The following is a 19,505-nucleotide window of genomic DNA, read 5'->3' on the forward strand; positions in this document are numbered from 1 at the left end:
CTATTAAAGCCTTAATGGCTGGTTTGCAGGAGGCCCTGCTGCTCTGCTGGGCTCCCACCCTGCCCTGCCAGCCCCTGCCCTGCCAGCCCCTGCCCGCGCCAGCCCCTGCCCTGCCAGCCCCTGCCCGCGCCAGCCCCTGCCCGCGCACCCGCAGCCTCGCAGGGGATGCTGTGAGCCCCCTGCTCTGGGGGGGTCCTGCAGCTGCCCTGTGCCCCCGGAGAGGCTGCACCAAAGCCACGGAAAGCCTTGGCCGACGCGCCGGGGAAGCGTGCAGGTAGGTGCCAGCGCCACGTGTCCTTCTTCACCGTAGCCCCGGATGGAGGTCGCTGCCGGCGCTCCTGCGGGCTCCCGGCCGGAGGAGCTCCCTGGCACCCCCAGCCCCCCATGCTCTTGCTGCTGCTCCCCCGTGACTTCCCCAAACCGCGGGCTCGGCTCGGCCTCGCGGGCAGCGAGAGGGCAGGAGAACGGGCAGGACCCCCGGGCACCCCCGGGGCCGGGCAGGGCGGGGGGGCCCCAGCAGCGGGGCAAGGTCAGAGGGGCGCTTGCGGCGGCAAGGGGAGCGCAAAGCCCCTCCGCCCCGCCGGCGGCACCGCCGGCACGCACGCGGGAGCACACATGTGCATGGACGCGTGCGTGCCCAAACGAGCTGCCCAAAAAAAGTTACCGGGGGGGGAAAAGGGGAGGGAAAAAAAAAAAAGGCAAAGGAAAGTCCTGCAGTCTTTTGCCTTGTCAGTTCTCCGTCTGCTGTCACTCAGCCGCCGAATTCTCCTTCAAGTTGTCATAGCGAGGCTGGCGGGGATTATGCCGAGGCTCTGTCCAGAATTGATTCATGTGGAACGCGTGCTTGACGAGCGGAACCGCTGGTGTGAGCGGGAGCCGCTGAGACCCCCTATTTTCCCACCTTCCTCAGACAATCTGGTATTGTTTGGCCGCAGCCTTAGTGATCCCTGCGCCGGGGCTGTGACTGACACAGCTTTGAGGCTCTAAGGCGTATTTTGAATTTCTAAAACCTCTCAGGAAGTCCCCGGGGTGCCTTCTGCCATTGTCTTGTTTCTCCTTTCGCCTTTTTCCCTTTCCACCCCGGACCCCTCCTGCCTCCCCCGCCGCCTCCTCCCCCTTTTTGCCCCTTCCTCCCCCTAATTCCAGGCCCTACAATCCCTAACACAACCCGGTTTTTTCTCCCCCCCATGTTTACGCTCTGACTTTCTCTGGAGCTGCTCAGCTAGTTCGCAAACATGATTTTAAAAAAAAAAAGGAAAGAAAAACTAAATAAAGCTCTAAAAGTTCCTAAATCCTTGATCCACCGTGGAGAAGAAGGGCTTTACTTGTTTGCTTTTAATCAGCTGACACAAACCCTGGGATGTGTTGAAAAATAATAATAGAAATAAATCTTTCACCGAATCTATCGCCCGCTTGCGTCCGTCCCGCTGCCCGCTCCGCTCCTGCCGTCCGTCCCGCAGGCGGGGCCGCGCGGAGGGACCGTCCCGCAGGACCAGGCCGAGGGGTTTCCGTCCCGGAGAAGCATCTCCACCAGGAGCCCCAAAGCGGCACGGAGCCCCCGTCCCCGGCGCGGGGCCCAGGCTCTGCCGCCCCCGCCTTGGGCTTCCGTGCACCGGGACCACCGAGCCGGCGCGGCCCCGGCCCCTCCTGGGCTCGGCACTATATAACCATTTCCCATTTCCAGTCTTAATCTTATAAGAATGAATTGAGAATGACCAGCGTAAATACACAGGTGCCACTGGGAGCAGAAACCACTCTTTAATCTCAGATATGAAAACAATTCCCTGCTCCGCTCGCTAGCAATCAGCAAGTGCTATCAGTGCCGTGCTCTCCCCGGGAACAGGAGAGCTTATAAATATGAATTAGTGCAGAGAAAATCTACTCTCTTACCTAAAGCTAAATGTTATCTGGGTCCCTTTCCAGCAGTGGCTGACATTTCCAGAGTGCTTTTAGTCACATCTGCGGAAGACAACTCATTTCTTGTTTTTAAGAAAAAAAAAAAAAAAGGAAGAGAGGGAGAAGGGAGAGAAAGAGGAAGCGGAGGAGGAGCGGGAGGAGGACGAGGGCAGCGCAGGGAGACGCGGCCTTTGTTTAAAGAGGGAAACGCTGGATGCCAGAGCCTGCTCCGGGAGATGCCGGGCGGGAGGCTCTGCCCCGGCACCCGGCGCTCGCCGGGGAAAGGACGGGGCGGCCAGGGCAGCCGAAGGCCCGAGGCGGCAGCACAACGTGCTCCTGCCTAAGCGAGGCCTCCAAACGCGGGTGCTCATGGCTGGGGCGTCGAGCAGCCCTGGGGTGGCTCCGGGTGCCGCCACGCGCCTGCCCCGGGGTCCCGCTGGGGGACGTGGGGAGCGGGGACCTCACCCCGGCCCCCCGGCGTGCAGCACCGAGCGCAGCCCGGGGCGGTGACGGCAGCCGGGGCCAGAGGGACGGTGCGTCCCGTGGGGACGGGTGCCCGCAGCCCCGGCACGGAGCCCGTCGGGTTCGCCCAGGCGAAGCCTCGCAGGAGGGGAGCCCGGGAAGGGCCGGGTCCCGCAGGGATTTGCGGGACAGCAGGTCCCTGCACGCCGCCTCTGCCCAGAGACTTGGTGAGCCGTGGCTCCTGCTGTCGGTGGAGCGGCACGTGTGGACCACCGAAAGCAGCAGGGTCTGGCCCGAGAGCAGGAGTCGGTGCCCAAGAGAGCTGGGAGCGTCCCCAGGGACGCCCCGAAAATGAGGAGGTTCAGTGCCTATGGCCCTGTGTAAAGGTGGGCTGTGCTGCCCTGCCGGAGCTGGGGAAACTGAGGCACGGCGTGGGAAACGCTGCCGCAACCGTGGCCGAGGGGATCTCTTTGGGGAGAGGGAGAGGAAGGTGATGGGACAGGGGGGTCCTGGGCACCACCAGCAGCAGGAGCTCAGCTCCGGCAGCGTGTCCCAGGCACGGAGCGTGCCCTGCTCTGATGGCATCCTGGCCGGCCGCGTCTCTCCCTGCCTCTCCTCCCTCCTGCTCGGGGTGCCCGAGGGACCCCACGTGCTGCTGCTGCACCCCAAAGGGCCCGCGCCTCCACGGGCCGGCGCTGCTGACGATGGGGAAGGATGCGGCCCTGCGGCGGGCGTGCAGAGCCATCCCTCCTCCCTCCCGCCGCCCGGCTCTGATCCCCGCTACCTGCACGCGCCGGCCTCTCGCCGCGGCCATATCTGCGAGGGAAGGAACTACAGACCCGAGAGTCTCTAATGGGATGCTTAAGCCGTCTTTTAGGTTTTTAATGAGCGGTTCCTGGCAGGAATGCTAAACATCGCTAGGTAGACAGACCTGTCTCACTGTCAGGCGGCGCGATGTGTTTCTGTGTCCTTGTCTGGCTCAAGTGAGCTCTGACCTCATTTGCTTCGTGCCATTCAATTAGCAAGGCGAGCGGCGCTGGGGAGGGGCGGGGATGCCGGGGGGAGTTTAACCGTATGTATTAATTTCCATTTTATGTTCCAAACAATTGAGCATCACTCGGTGGCGGGAGGCAGCAGCCGGCCCCTCTCGCGGGTACCGTTCCCAGCCGCGGCTCTGCCCAGGCTGGGCTTTGCCGGAGACCCCCAGCCCAGCGCTGGCAGCCTGGGGGGCTTGGGGGGGCCGGGGGGGCCCCGCTCCGGCCTCGCCTTCCCGTCCCCCGCCCAGGGACGGACCCGCGCCCCGCGCAGCCCCTTCGCTGTACTTCGGTTAATGCCCCTCCATCTTGTGCTTCATCTGGAACATCGATGGCTGCGCGACGAGACAGAAATGATTTGGAAAAGGGCGAGAGAGGGAGAGAAATGTTTCCCGGGGTGTTAAAAAAAGCGACTTCAGGCACCTAAATTTATGCTTCTCTAAAATGGATTTTATTCCAGTGTAATGAGAGAAGAAAATAATTAATTCCTCTCCTGCAGACAAAAGGCTAGAGGCTTTCCTCCAGCCCCATCTTCCCACCGAGCCGTCGGGAGGACGGGCCGGTTCGCGGGGCAGCTCGCCCGGTGCCAGGGCCGGAGCCGGGGGGTGGAGGGCAGCCCCCGCCCGCGGGGCGCTGGGCTGTGCAGGGGAGCGGGGGGCTGCCCGCCCGCCCGCCGTCGCAGCCCCATCCCGTCGTCTCCCGCTGCCCAGGCTGGCTCCAGCCCCACGCTCCGTCCAGCGCCCACCCATGGGTGCCAGAGTGGGCGTCTGCGGGCACGGCGGGCGGGATTGCAGCCCCCTCGCCCAGAGGCCTGTTACCGGGTTTCTGAAGGGAAGGGGCTGCCTCCACTCTTCAAATGCAGCCCCCCACTCTTTTGGGGGCTGGGGATGAACAGGGGGATTGTGCTTGTTCTAGACAAAGCGATAAATATTAATTATGCAAACCAGGCTCTTCCAGCCCACCCTTGTCTCCACAACATACCAGGACGGGGAGAAACGGAGGCAGAGTCAATTTATTCACTTAGCAGGTCACTCCCTTTAAGAAAATCCCTTTCAAAAGAGAGTTGCAGCTAGACTAGATCAAGCAGGGCTGAGTTTGCCTCCCTCAGATATGATAAAATATTCTAATAAATACTTGGGAAGCCCATTACAAGGAGAACGTCTCGTGCCGGCGAGACCTTCACAGCGGGTCCTTTCATGCGGGTCTCCCATCGGAGCCGCGGCGGGGGGGGCCCCCCCGGCATCGGCACCCGTCGGTCCCACGTGGAAGGCCGCTGCCCCGCAGGACGCTCTCCGTTTCCAATTTTTAATAGCAAAACATAATATTCTGCTCCTGGCTCGCAGCTCTGTGGAGGAGGGCTTGGAAAGGAGCCCCCTCGCCCGGGTGGGCCCCGTGGCGAGGGCAGCCCCGGTTCCCGGCCGCTGCTGATGAGGAGGGGGGTGGATGCGTCGCTGAACCCCCCACTCGCCTCCTGCGCGTCGGTATCAGAGCTGACGCTGCCGGCGTGGTGGGACCCGCGGTCGTGGTGGGACCCGCAGCCGTGGTGGGACCTACGGCCGTGGTGGGACCTGCGGCTGTGGTGCAACCTGCAGCCATGGTGGGACCCGTGGCTGTGGTGGGACCTGCAGCCGTGGTGCAACCTGCAGCTGTGGTGGGACCTGTGGCCATGGTGGGACCTGCGGCCGTGGTGGGACCTGTGGCTGTGGTGGGACCCGCGGTTGTGGTGGGACCCGCGGTTGTGGTGGGACCCGTGGCCGTGGTGGGACCCGTGGCTGTGGTGGGACCTGTGGCCATGGTGGGACCTGCAGCCGTGGTGGGACCCGCGGTTGTGGTGGGACCCGTGGCCGTGGTGGGACCTGTGGCTGTGGTGGGACCCACGGTTGTGGTGGGACCCGCGGTTGTGGTGGGACCCGTGGCTGTGGTGGGACCTGTGGCCATGGTGGGACCTGCAGCCGTGGTGGGACCCGCGGTTGTGGTGGGACCCGTGGCCATGGGCTCAGCTGGGATTCGTTTTCTGCCTCGTACGTACAGGGGAAACCTCTGCTCCGGCCCCTTTGCTGTGGGAAACACAAACCCCACGGGGCTCCCCGACAGCATAGACGGCCCCAGCCACGGGGCCAGCTGCACCCCAACCCTGTCCCTGCTCCCAGCCCATCCCTGGCCCCATCCCAACCCCAGCCCTATCCCCATTCCCAACCCCATCCCAGCCCCAGCCCCAATCCCCCCCCAGTCCTGCCTCCGTTCCCAGCCTGTCCCTGGCCCCAGCCCACCCTATCCCCAATCCCAACCCCATCCCCAGTCCTGTCCCCGTTCCCATCCATCCCCGGCCCCGCCCCACCCAAACCCTACCCCTCGAACCGAACCCAAATCCCACTCTCAGCCCCGCCCTACCCCACCCCCCCCCGCCCCTATTTCACCCCCCCGCCCCTATTTTACCCCTCCCCCCCCCCGCCCCTATTTCACCCCCCCGCCCCCCCGCTCCCATCCGGCGGGCGACGGCGTCACCGTGCGGCCGCGCCCGGCAGCGCCCGCGCCCCCCCGGGGCAGGGCAGGATCGGGCCCCCGGGGCGGGGAGGGGGGATGCTGGGCTCTGGGCGCTCCCCGGGGCAGGGCAGGATGAGGCCCCTGGGGTGGGCGCAGGGCCGTGGGTGCTCCCCGGGATGCGGGGCCCAATCCGGCGCGGTCCCCCCCCAGCCTGGCCCCGCCGCGGGGCCGGAGCCCGGCGCTGGGCTTCGAGCGCTGGGGAGCGGCTGCAGCCTGGGGCGGGGGCCCGGGGCCGCCCTGCGCCCCCCCGGCCGCCCAGCGCAGCCCGGAGCCCCGGGGCCGCCGGGCGCGGTGCGGTGCGGTGCAGTGGCGGCGGCGGGCCGTGGGGTGGCACGGCCGAGCCAGCCGGGAGCCGGTGATGCTGCCTGGGAGGGTCCCGGTGCACCGCAGCCCCGGCCCCGCATCCCCACCTTCCTGCATCCCTGCATCCCGGCGTTCCTGCATCCCTGCATCCCGGCGTTCCTGCATCCCTGCATCCCCACCTTCCTGCATCCCTGCATCCCCACCTTCCTGCATCCCTGCATCCCGGCGTTCCTGCATCCCTGCATCCCTCCGTCCCCTGCATCCCTCCATCCCCTCCGTCCCCTCCATCCCCTGCATCCCTCCATCCCCGCACCCCAGCGCTGCTCAGCACCCTGCAAAGCACCGCCAAGGAGCGGAGCCTCGCCACCCCTGCCCCGGCGGGGAGCGGCGCGGGGGCCCTGCCCGCCGCTCGGCAGCACGGGCCCGGGGGGCTGCGGCGGGGCGCAGCGCCAGCACCCAGGCGTGCGGGGGCTGAGCGGCCCCCGCGCCCACCCTCCGCACAGCCACCCCGCGCCGGGGATGAGGCAGCGCCGAGGGGGACACGGCTCCGCCGTGCAGCGACGCCGCAGCTAACGGTACGTGCCGGCTCCCCAGCTCCCACCCGAATACTAACGGGGTTGCAAAGAGCAAGGGGCTGCGAGGCCCCGCGGCGGGAGGCGTGCACCCCGGGCCCGCGGGCGTGCTCCATCGCAGGGTGGTTTTGGGGGTGGCTACAGGAATTGGGGTGCAAATACCCCAACGTGCCAGCCCGTGGGGCACAGCCTGGGCTCTGGGTGCAGGGTCCGGCCTGCCGGGCTCCGAAAGGCCGAGGCAGCCCCAGAAGGGTGGGGATGGGGTGGGAAATGGGGGGGACGTGCCGCAGGCGGGGGGGTATTATCTCCAAAAAGCAGCATATGTGCCTGGGGGGAAGGAGATTCGTGGCAGCGACTTCATGGCGCTCGATAATCCCGAGCGCTGCTTTTTGCTGGGCCATCTGGGAGCTCGCAGGCGTGGGGGCAGCGAGGCGGGGGGGCCGCGGCCATGTCTGAGTCTCTTCTCCCGAGCAGCTGGCGGGAGCTGGCCGCCCCCGGCCCGCCATGCCCTCCTCCAAGACCGGCAGCGAGTACTGGATCGACGGGTCCCACCGCGAGACGGCCCTGGAAGATTTCTACGTCGTGGGCCCCGAGCTGGGACGGTACCGGCTGCCGGGGGGCGGCGGGGGCTGGGGGGCGCGGAGCCCACCTTGCACGGGCGTGTGTCCCCATCGGGGCAGGGTCTGGCCTGGAGGGGAATGGAGGGACGGGTGGGGGGATGGCTAAGGGGGGGAATGGAGGGAGACCCTGCCCTCACATGTAAGCTGGGGCTTGGGATCTGTCGTGACTCTGCAGCGGTGGTTTTGGGAGCGCTCGCTGAGGGTTTGGGGCCCGGGTTCCCTGTGTGCGTGGAGCTGTACGTTTCTCACCCCCGCGGTGGGGAGCGGGCTCGTGCTGAGCCCCGTCTCCCCTCTGAGCAGCCCGAGGCTTTGGGGAGGTGGCGATGAGCCTGGCGCGGCGCGGGGGTCCCTCCCGCCGCAGCCCCTGCAGAGGACGGGTGGTGTGAGCCCCAGCAAAGGGACGCGGCCCCGGGGGGGGATTTATTCCCAGATCTGGGTTTGTCCCCCGGGTCGGAAAGCCCCGCTGAGGTACCGGCTGTGTCCCCGCGGCCGTGGGGCGTGCGGTGGCACCGACGGGAGCCGCCTTGGCAGACACCGGCTGCTTGGTGGAGGCTCTCATGATGTATTTATTAGAGGTCCTGCTGTAAATCCCCATGGGCAGGGAACATCAGGGCTGGCTTGCCACGTCCCGCAGGTGCCGTGTGCCGCTTCCCGGGGCTGCCAGGAGACGCGCGTTTTAAACCGAAGGCAGTGCCCATCTCTCCTTCCCCGGCGGGTTTGCCCTCGCCACTGGCACACACTGCTCCGGCGCTGCCGTCCTCTGCGGCAGCTCGGCCCTTTCCCAGCCCTCATGGGGCTCTCGGGATGCGGCGTCCGGGGGAGCCCAGGGCCGGTGCCAAGTGCCCGCGGGCCCGGGAAGCTGCCGGTGCCCCAGGGGCCACGACGCGTCCCGGAGATGCCCAGGCCCGGCTCCCATCTGCGGCGGGGGAGAGCGGCACTGAGGAGCTCCCGTGCTGGGAGCGCTCCCAACCAGAGGGCAGGTGACAAGGGGCAGCCGGTGTCCCGGTGTCCCGGTGTCCCCGGTGCAGGGGATGCAAGGGGGTGCTGGGAGCCTGTGGCAGAAAGCCTGACCGTCCCGGTTGAGGGGGGCTCTGGGCAGTGCCCCCGCCAAGCCCTGCCTCTGAAGCAGATGTTTTCGGTGGTGGTGGTTCAGGCCGGGCCAGCCCCAGCCATCCGCAGGTTTTCCATCGGCAGAGGAGGCTTTGAGCCTGAAAAACAGCAGCTTTGGTAAAAGCAGGTATTTAGGGCTTCTTAACGAGGTGTGGCCAGCGTCGGCTCAGGGCTTGGCAGCACGCAGCCCTGCACAGACGGATGTAGGACAGAGGGACAGGCTCTGAGCCCCCGGACCCCCTTTCAACCATCCGTCCGTCCATCCATCCATCCATCCAGTCTCAGCATCCAGGTTTAAATCAAACTGGTCTTGGTCTCAGAGCCAGCCGCTCACGGCTGCATGCCCAGCACGTTGGGCACGCGGCGTGACCCGGGGCGGTGGGAGCCCGCTCGCCATACGTGGCTTTTGCTTAGTGCCTCTCCGCCGCGGTGCGCCGAAGCCGCCCGATCCGCCGCGCCAGACTGCGAGGTCGGATCCTGCTCTGGCCTTAGGAGCCACAAGGAGCAGGGGATGGCTGGAGGGAGCGCGGGGCGGCCGTCCCACCGGCCGTGCTGCCACGCCAGCGGGGAGGACCCAGCCTGACGTGCGCCGGGGGTGACTCGGGGCAGCCTGGGGGCTGCTCTCGGCCGTCGCGGCGTGGCCGTGGGCAGCAGCGTCCAGCCAGGGTGCTGGCTCGGCCGCGGGTTCGCGCCATCCTCCCCGCGGGCTGGCCCTGGCGCTTGGCAGGCTGCACGTGCCCCTGCCACCGGTCCAGGCTCTCTCGGCAAATCCCATTGTTCGACATTTTCCAGTTCATCTGTAAAGCAAATGCAATTATCTCCTGTCGCAGTCAAGGTTGATTGCGGATATTTATTTGAGGCCTTAAGCAGCAGCAAGCAGCGGCTGCTGGGGCTGGCGGGGCGAGGGGCTGGGGTGTAGCGAATGCCGGCGTGAATCCAGCTGCTGCCGTAATTGGGAATGCGGGAGGGGCAGCCGGTGCCGTGCCACGGGCACAGCAGGCTGTGCTGCATCCGAGGAGCAACCCCAGCTCCTCCTAAATGCCGAGCCGAGGGCTTCTAAACGATCCTGTCGGCAGCAGGAATCAGGCTGCAAATTGTCCGTGTGGAAAATTCTTGCCGGACGGCAGGAGGGCAAGAGGCGCCGGGTCCGGGCGGGGATTCAGCCATGGCAAAGGGGTGTAAGGAGGGGGCGCGGCTGCCGGGTCCCATCCCTGCACCCAGGCCGGCTGGGAAATCGGGATAATAACCAGGCGCCCGCCGCGCAGAGGACGGCGGCGGCAGGGCCGAGTGCTGCTGGTTTGCTGCAAACCACCCGGCGCATTTGGGAACCATGCCTGCCGTGAGCTGAGCCCCGGCTGCGGGAGGGCTGCCGGGGCCAGGGGAGATGCTTGCGGCTTTTTCTTCCGCTGGAACCACGTTATTGTTGTGGTTGCAGCAGCAGTGATGCCATTTTGGGTTCAAATCAAAGCCGCCTGCCCATTTTCCCGAGCTGGAGAAGAGGAGGGCGACGGCCACCTCCCCCCTCCGAGCCTGAGGAATTTGTTTGCAAATTGCTTTTTATTTGCAAAGTAAAATTTCATAGAAAACGTGGAGCAAAACGAAGAAAATGTTTTGAAAATGGCCAAGGTCTAGAACCGCTGGGTGTTGCTCGCCCCGCAGCATCCCCAGGCCCCGCAGCATCCCCAGGCTCCGTGGTACCCGGCTCTGCCGTTGCCATGGGAACGCGATTCCCAAGTTCAGCCGGATGAGTTGCAAAATCCGCTCTCGTTTTTAAAGCAAATCTCTCTCTTTCACGAGAGCGCCCTGGGGAGCGCCGGCAGCGCCGGGGCATTCGCCATGTGGTGCTGCAGCAAAAGGTCGCGGGCAGCCAGGCTGTGGGCTGGTCTCAGGGGAGATTTTGGCACAAGAAATGGCCCCGTGGCGCACGGCGCTGGCCCCTCGGGGTCGGGGCTTGCCTGGGCCGAGGGCGCGGGCGGGCGGGGATGCTGTGCGCCTCAAGGCAGAGCCTGAACTCGGTCCCAGAAGATGGTGAAGCCAAAGAGCAATAAAATGTGGTCGATTACTTGGGGGCAAGAATTAATCTGCCCTGAGGAGCCAGGCAGCGAAGATGAAATTGCAAACGAGCCCCGTAATGGCCTGAAGCAATGGGCTGATTTCACTGTCCAGTGGTTAGAAAATGTTATTAACTAGGTCTAAAAGTCACTGGCAGCTGAGGGGCACTGCTGGGGGTTCAGCGGGAACAATCCCTCCTGTAACTTGGAGCGGTTTAACCTGGCGGGGAGGTTTTGTGGCGGTGCGGGATCGCCCCACGTGCCGTGGCCTCACCGGCGCCGCAGGGACGCCGCCGGGGTGGGGACCCTCGCCACGTCCCTGCGGTCCCTGCTGACGTTGTCCTCGTGGCCACGAGCGGGCAGAGGGAGGCTCTGTCCTGTCATGAAAGCCGCTTAAGGATTTAAACCCCCTGTAGGACTCGCTTTTAATTAAAATGGCTTTACCCGGGAAAGCTGGAAATGATGCGGGGAGCGGGATGGGCAGGGGAAGATGCACGCTGAGCTCCCGGGGTCTGGTGCTGGCAAAGGTCACGGTGGGGGGCGTGGGGTGAGCGGGACCCCTCTGTCCCGGCCGCGTCCAGGCCGCCTCACGCACCTCCGCCCTCCGCAGGGGAGCCACCTCGGTGGTGTACAGCTGCAAGGAGAAGGGCACGGGCACCCCGTACGCCGCCAAGATACTGAAGAAGACGGTGAGTGTCGGTGGGCGGGGGGCTGCAGGGCGGGCGGGGGTCCCTGCCCTGCTCCCAAAGCACCTTGGCACCGGTGGGGCACCGGGACGGGCACCGGGCTGTTGGCTGGGCATCGCTCCCGTGGTCCAGGGGTCCTGGATGGAGAAAAGTGCTGGGGTTTGGGCTGGGGGCGCAGCAGGCTGCAGGGGGGGTGCGGGGTGCATGAGAGGGGACCCAGACCCGGCAGCAGAGGTAACGCCACTTCCATGTGGGCTCTGCTTTCCAGATTGACAAAAAGATCGTGAGGACGGAGATCGGGGTCCTGCTGCGGCTCTCGCACCCCAATATCGTGAGTACGACCCCACGGGCAATCCTGCCGGCACCCCGTGTCCCCTCCCTGCCTCGCAGACGGGCTCGCCGGTGCCCGTTCCTCACCGTGGCGCGGTGACTCCCCGCTCGCTGCCGCGTGAATCTCCTGGTCCTTGCAGTGCCTTTGAGCTTCCCAGCTCTGATATCGAGGGCCAGGGCCCCCCCGTCCTCCCCCCGTCCTCTGGCCTGAGATTTCCATTTGGTAAGCAATTTCCATCGAGGAGATCAAATGAATGCCACAGAAAATTGCCCATCTGTAATGAATCCTGCAAGGGGAGATAAAAGGCGAGGATGGGGCCGCGGGTGCTGGGTGCTGCGTCCCGGCATGGCTGGCCGCCGTTTCTCTTGCTCAGCGCTCGGGGGATAACGGCAGCTCGGCTGGAATGATTTGCAACGCCCGTGAGCGGATCTAATCACCGCCGGCGTCAGCAGAGCCAGGGCCGCCGTGTCGGCCCCCTGCAATGGCAGGGGGCTCGGGGGCTCTGCACCCCCCGTCCCTCCACCTGCCAAAAGGCTTATTCCCGGCTGCTTAGCTCCACCGGCAAATTGCAAAAGCATCTCGGAGGCGACCTGAGTTAAAGAAATAACACAAAAAGCCACCTGGCAGCTGCTGCTGCCACGGCGCGGGGGGCTGGCTCTGCGGGGGTGCGACAGACCCCGCGCTGATTGATTTTGTGGCCGGGACATCGCCGGGACTTCGCCTCGCTGCTGGCTGCTGCTGCCCAAGCTGCCATTTTTTGGCAGTATGGCTCAAAACCCCGGGCACGGCTGCTTCCAGCCCAGCCCACGTCAACCGTCCTTGGAGCAGTAAGGCTTTGCTCTCCGGAGGAGCCCCAGCGGGGACGTCCTGCCCGCCCGCTGCCATCCCAAACCTTGATGCAAGAGACAAAGCCAAAGGAAGTCCAAAAATGAGGATGATGAGGGCAAACGGGGTGGACCCGGGTGTCCCTAAGCCCCTGGGCCAGCTCGGCGCGGGCCCGCCTTGGCCATTGGGGTGTTTCAGCATTTTGGGTCAATCGGGCGCTTCAGCCTTTTCCACGGAGATGCTTCCTCCATCCCAGGACGTTTGGGCAGACGCAGGGACGTCAGCCAGGATGGGGATCACCCGCCCGGAGCAGCCCGGGAAGATGCTGAGCTGATATCGGCCGTGGACGGGGAGAGGCTCCTCTCTGATGTGTTATCAGACACGCAACAAAATTCAATTTCTGCCCTCCCTCCTCCTTCACCAGCCAGGCAGCGGCACCACGGAGGCGTGGAGGAGGAACCAGCTGGACAGCTTTAATACTTAAATCCCTGAGTTTTCCGTAGGGTTCTGCTCACTCCCAAGTTCAAGTGATTTTCGAGGAAGAGATGCTCCGTTTCATTCTTTACGCTGGTGCCGTCTATGCGCTCGCTATCGTTCAGCACCAACCTCAACAGCGGATGATAATAGGATTGTAAACTTTTGAAGTTAATAGGAAAATTATAGTGCTTCCGTGTATTATTATAATGCAATAAGCTGCCACATAGTGTCTCTCACCCTGCGGGGTATCACGGCTTGTCACCCAGCCTATGAAGGTAATGATTAAAGCCCCATGAAATTCGCAGTGTCACAAAAGTCTTAAGAAGCATGAAATTCTCTGTTTTCCATTAAAAAATAAAAAAATTGCATTTTGACGTAGTTTTAAGAGAGACCTGTTAATTCCAGATTTGCTGCAGTGGCACAAAGGTCTCGCGCAGACAAGCTCACCTCGTGTGGGAGTTAAAAAACAAAAATCAGGAGAAAAACAGTTTCTTTAGCACCTCTTCTGCTGCAAAATGGTCCAAGGGACGTTTCCAGAAGTGCCCACAGGGTCCCAGGGCCCCGGTCCCAGAGGTGGCTCTGGTCCCCTGGGGCTCCGTGCGTCTCTCCTGCGTCCCTGCAAGTGCAGGATCCGTCCCGGCAGGGCCGAGGGCAGGGCTTTGCTGCGGGGCTGGGTGGAGGTGCCAGCACGGCCGACAAAGCTGCAAAATTAAAAAGCTTTCGGTGAGCTCTTCTTCCAGCTAACGCGCTGGGAGACGTGAAGAGGATAAAGGCGCTGCGTGCCCGTCTCCTCCGTTCCCAGCATCATCTTTAATGCACAATTAAGTGAGCAGGGCTGTTCCAAACAGTTAAAAAAAAAATCGTGTTCAAAAAAATAAAAAGGCAATGAGGGAAATGTGCCGGCTGCCCCGATAAACCCCTTACAGCGCGGCGGTCGCCTGCTGCTCCCGGCACAGCCAGCCTCCGCGTCCCGCATCCGCGTCCCTCCTGTCGCCCCTTTCAGATCAAGCTGAAGGAGATCTTCGAGACGCCCTCCGAGATCGCACTGGTGCTGGAGCTGGTGACAGGAGGAGAGCTCTTCGACAGGTACGCCCGGCCCGCGGTCCCCATCCCGGCCCTAACGAGGAGGGACAAATCCCACCCTGACGGTGGGGGGAGGATGAGGATGGAGGGGGCTGATGCACACCGTGGCTGGGGGGACGGGGGGTGAGGGGGGTCCGTGCGGGGCAGGGAGCTGCCGTGCTGACCCCCTGTGCCCGCAGGATCGTGGAGAGGGGTTTCTACAGCGAGCGGGATGCAGCCCACGTCGTCAAGCAGATCCTGGAAGCCGTTTCGGTAACGTGCCCCCGGCGCGTCCCCCCCAGCCCCTGGGGTCAGCCCGGGGGGGAGGCCCTGCCTGGTTCAGGGGCGTCGGGGCGGGGGCTGCACCCTCCCAAAGATCCCTGGGGAGAGGCACCCGGAGCCGCACCCTCCCAAAGATCCCTGGGGAGAGGCACCCGGAGCCACACCCTCCCAAAGATCCCTGGGGAGAGGCACCCGGAGCCGCACCCTCCCAAAGATCCCTGGGGAGAGGCACCCGGAGCCGCACCCTCCCAAAGATCCCTGGGGAGAGGCATTTGCCCCCTCGCCCTTGGCCCTCTGAAGGCATTGCTGGCAGAGGCGCCTCTTCTGATCCGCTTTTGGGGGATGGAGGAGAGGAGGGAGGAAGGTCAGCGCTGCTCTGCATCACAGGTTGGCTGGAGACGGGGTTTCTATGGCAACGGGAGGGTTTAAAAATGGAAATTCATAATGGGAAACGTCCTTCCCGTGCCCCGGCAGCCCCGGCACCGCAGGTGCTGAGTGTGTCCAGAGAAATGGTCGGGCGAGTTGGTCCTGTGCTTGTGCCGGGTCCTGGATCGCTGCTGCCTCCTCCCGAATTCTGCCCGAGGCAGAGGGGGCTTCCCTGCCCCTTCCCCGCATCCCTGCCCCTTCCCCGCATCCCTGCCCCTTCCCGCATCCCTGCCCCTTCCCGCATCCCTGCTTTCCCTCTCTCTGTAGTACTTGCATGAAAACGGAGTCGTCCACCGCGACCTGAAGCCGGAGAACCTGCTCTACGCAGACCTGTCCCCCGACGCTCCCCTTAAAATCGGTGGGTTTGCCGGGGGCGCCCCGGGGGGTTCGTGGCACGAGGGGGGTCGATGGCACCTCTCCCTGACGGTAGCACCGCTCCCCTCTGTGTCCCTCTAAGGTGACTTTGGGCTCTCCAAGATCGTGGATGAACAGGACACCATGAAAACCGTCTGCGGGACGCCGGGGTACTGCGGTGAGCGGGAAGGGAAGAGCTGGGGAGCGGGAGGGAGACCCGGGGAGGCTGCTCCCTGCCTGAGGCCGTGCACAGCTCGGTGCAGGAATGGCAGACAGCTGTGCCGGGCTCGGGAGACGCTGCTGGTATCCAGGAGGTGTTTCCTCCGCCGTGAGGTTCCCGCTGTGGCCACGCCACCGGGAGCTCCCCACACCTGTGCATTTGAACCCCGAACTCTGCTTCCAGCCCCTGAAATCCTCCACGGGTGCCCGTACGGCCCCGAAGTGGATATGTGGTCCGTGGGCGTCATCACCTACATCCTGTGAGTAACGCTGCCGGTGCCCCACGGGCGGTGAAACCGTGGCGAGCCGGTTTGCTCCACCTCGGCCCACCGCGAGCAGCCGGCAAACGCCGGCACGGCTGTGCCGTGGGGCCTGGGCAGCGGCGTGTAGCTCCTCTCTCCTGTGCTCGCAGGCTCTGTGGCTTCGAGCCTTTCTTCGACCCGCGAGGGGACCAGTACATGTACAGCCGCATCCTCACCTGCGACTACGAGTTCGTGTCCCCGTGGTGGGACGAGGTTTCCCTCAACGCCAAGGACTTGGTGAGCGAGCCGGCGTCGGGGCTCGGGGCTGCCCCGTGTGAAGCCTTCAGATCAATGCTTGTAAAGATAAAACTAGGGGCATTTAATAAATGAAGCCTTTTCGTGTGTCTGAAATTGGTTACAGGTCAGAAAATTGATCGTCCTGGACCCCCAGAAGAGACTGACCGTCTACCAGGCTCTGGAGCATCCCTGGGTCACCGGGAAAGCCGCCAAATTTGCTCACATGGACAGCACGCAGAAGAAACTGCAGGAATTTAACGCCAGGCGGAAACTGAAGGTAAGGTGAAAAAGCCCCGGTAACCCCCGGGGTGGCTCGCGTTCGCGTCCCCTCGCGCAAACGGCTGGGGCCGCTGAGAGCCGCTGTCGCTGGGCTTTAAGGATCCCCTGCCCCGAGCGGATAAATGTTCAGCAACACGCGGCAGCTCGGGGGGCCGGCTCGGGGAGGGGACGAAGGACGATGGAGCGGCTCGTTGCGTCCCCGGGGAGCAGCGGCTGGGCTGCCCGTGAAGGCGGCTGCTGCCGGGAAGAGCCTTGCCCGAGGCGAGGGCTGCGCTTCCCAGCTCAGCGTGGCTGAAGGAGCAGGCGCGATCTCCCCTTCCGCACGCTCCGGGGGCTCGAACGCCTCGGGAACGGCATCGAAGGGGAGAAACACACGCGAATAACTGCTCGTGCCGCTGTGCCTTTGCGACAGGCTGCCATGAAAGCCGTGGTGGCTTCCAGCCGCTTGGGCAACCACGGGCACCACGACTGCTCCCGCAGCGGGCGCAGCCAGGGGGCTCCCCAGGGCGCCTGCCTGCCCCAGGGGACAGGGACCACCCGTCCTGAAGCCACCGCCACCGAGGACCTTGACGCTTTCCGGAGCGACTGCCCCGCCGTGTCCAAGGTTCCCGTGAACGGCGCCGGCTGCAAGAGCTAACGCGCTCGGCGCCGCTGCCGGCTCGCCGCGGCTTCGACAAGCAGTACCCCACTGACGCGTGGACGCTGGCACCGGGAGAGGCGGGGGAAGCCGGGGGGACAGGAGCGCCCCGAGTGTAGGTGTGCGTCGGGAGCCCGTGGTCTGTCGTGTGGAGCGTCCTTGTTTCGTGTCCTGTTGCCAGTGCAGTCGTGCCCGGTCGCTGTGAGTGTGTGTCTGTACGGACCCGACTGAGGAAACGAGGCTGGTGACTCGGTCTTCCGACAAATTAACGGTTTTGGCCACTGTGGCTTGAAAAGATCCCAAGTGGCTTAAAAATGAGGAGCAAACAGCAGAAACAGGATTTCTTTCACCTTCCCTACAAGGGCAGTAAGTTGTCTTTACGGCAGAGCTTTGTAAGTTCCTGTAAATAGTCCCGAAGGGTTTCTTTGCTTGCGCCCCGATTATCGCTGACCATCGACGTTACATCTCCAGTCGCCGTCACGAGACCCAGCTGCGGGCTCGCTGCTCTGCTGGACAAGGTTCGCAGGAGCCTTTAAACCCTGTTTGATCCCATCCGGAGAAAAAGCGTTTGCCAGTGGTTCCTTTATTATCTCTAGACCGTAGACGACCTCTGCTTGATTTGTGCTTTTCTTCCACTCCAGTTCCGTTCCTTCCCACGTTCGGTCTTGCTGTGGGTGCGTGGTGGCGGTAGGATTGTCACGCACCCGAACGCTGGCTCGTCTGGCCTCTGCGCCGGCGTGCCAGGTTACGATTTACACGACCAGTTTTAACAAAGAACAATGCAACTCTTTCTACGCCGCGTTGCAAGACTTTGTAACGTGTAATGATGCTGTTTCCTGCGTGAGGACAATGAGTTTATACGTATTTTGTTTGGGTTTTGTAAGGTAAATGAAATCAGTTGACACATTTCTTGATAAGACATTTTTTAGGCAGTTATTTACCAAGCCACAGGACAAGCATTTGCAGATTTTAATACAGAACAAGGAATCCGACAGGAAAAGCCATATTGCGCGGGGGGATTACAGAGAGCCGGGCGGCTGCTCCGCAGCGCCGGCGCGAGGTTTGCTAGCCCGAGGCGGTGACCGCGACCTGCGCCCCTCGCGCTTTGGGCCATACGCGTATAACAACGTCTTTGGGCAAAAAAAAATCTCCACCGGAGAAGAACAAAATTTGTACATGCGGTTCATTTTTCCAGGATGGGGACGTACAAGCCAGGAGTTGATAAAGGAGGGGCTGCAAACAAAAATTAAAGTTTTGCTGAAGCTGGAAGGCGCCGTTAGCGACAGGCGGCTCGCGCAGAGCGTGGGTCAGCGGGTCAGAGCTGTAACCGGAGCGGCGGGAAGGCAAATGTAACACAGCCGCTCTCGTATTTATTCACAGCACGAGCGGAAATCATAAAGACTGCGCGTAAGGGCTGATCCGGACCGTACGAAGCTCACTAATGTTCAGGGTGCTTGTAAAGCCGAATGCAAAGGAGAGATCGGATGTTCGAGAGGGTTTTAAAGTGGAAAAATATTAGGTCTTGACCAGAAATGTGCTTTTTTTTTAACTAACGGTCACACCTCCAACGGGGACGCAGATGCACGGCAAGATTTCACTTTGGAGAAAGCAAGCGCTGACAACAGGGGAGAACGTTGGGGCAAGGGGAATGTTATTTCTTTAGCTTTGCGTTTTGCAGGCGGGGCAGTTGTTTTCTCTCCTTGTTTTAGCACAGAGGCTGAACCTGGCAGCGTGCTGCGCTCCGGCCTTTACCCCACGCTTAGGGTGACGCTCTCTGTCCGTCAAACTCCGTGATGCGTCCCCGGCCCCTCCAGCGGGGCCAGAACCCCACCTTTAACCACGCTGTTTGCTAACCCGGGTCTTAAAACTCCATTTTGTATCCTCTGACATGAAATAGTTATGTAGAGGCCTTGCAGGAGCAGGCCAGAGCGCTCAGCACAGCTGGAGCCTGTGAAACAGAGATCGGTGCTGGGAAACGCTGGGAACCGTTGCCCTGCCCGCAGACGGCTCCCGCTCCCGCAGAGTGACGGGAAGTAAGGGAGCCGTTAGGTAACAGCGAGTAACAGAGCGCCGTCGGCCATGGAAGGCACCGAGGGAACACCGTAAGCAAAAAAAGGAGTTTGCCTCTTATGTTACATCAACAAAGTATTATTTCACAAATATCAGTACTTAAAAGGTAGAAAAAAATGTCCTCCTGGGAGTCGAGCTAACGGAGGTGCCATTTTGCTCTGTACACCGTTTTCAGAATGTGTTTTAATAACTTACTACTTCGGTGTAGTGGTGACATTTCCGATATTGCAGGTATTCATAAAGAAGTGTAGACAGCTAATAAAGTATCAAACACCGTAACGCGGCTCTGTTTTTACTGTTAGTCTCGGAATACGAGGCTAAAAATTGTCAGAGCCACATAGCAGCTTGCCGAAGGCCGTTTTTTTTCTGATTCCTTAACCCACTTTCAGGACAGTTTATTTTCAGGCTCTGGGCAGCTCAACACGCCGTCTGTCTGTCTGTCGATCTCCCAGGGCCACGGGGATCTGCCTGAGCGCTGTGGGACCGACAGATCTTCCGCTCGTTTTGCCTGGGCGTAAACACGAACCAGCCTTTCTGCGCGGGGCCGGTGTTGCGCAAGGACAGCCGCGGCTGCAAAGCGATTTAACCTAAAAAAAGAGACGAATGCGTTGTAACGTGGCATTAGAAAAAGCGCCTTTGACGGGAGCGCTGGGCTGGGGGTGCGGGGCCGCTGCGGCGGGGGCCGAGCCGCCGCAGGGAGGGCACCGAGGGGGGAGCGGGGGGGCG

General features: G+C 63.0%; 1 protein-coding gene across 1 annotated transcript; it reads left to right on the forward strand.

Annotated features, from left to right (window-relative positions):
- Positions 1-6,797: 6,797 nt before the first annotated feature.
- On the forward strand, positions 6,798-16,709 carry LOC309599642 (calcium/calmodulin-dependent protein kinase type IV-like; the record flags this gene model as incomplete). The annotated part of the gene is made up of 12 exons (XM_082331260.1): positions 6,798-6,814; positions 7,286-7,413; positions 11,203-11,281; positions 11,547-11,609; positions 13,915-13,997; positions 14,174-14,246; positions 14,949-15,039; positions 15,139-15,213; positions 15,439-15,514; positions 15,667-15,793; positions 15,918-16,070; positions 16,485-16,709. The coding sequence occupies exons 2-12, from the start codon at positions 7,316-7,318 to the stop codon at positions 16,707-16,709; spliced, it is 1,143 nt and encodes a 380-aa protein (XP_082187386.1). The 5' UTR covers positions 6,798-6,814; positions 7,286-7,315.
- Between the last annotated feature and the right edge of the window lie 2,796 nt (positions 16,710-19,505).

This window comes from Platalea leucorodia, assembly GCF_965183815.1.
Source record: "Platalea leucorodia genome assembly, chromosome: 21".
Lineage (NCBI taxonomy): Eukaryota > Metazoa > Chordata > Aves > Pelecaniformes > Threskiornithidae > Platalea > Platalea leucorodia.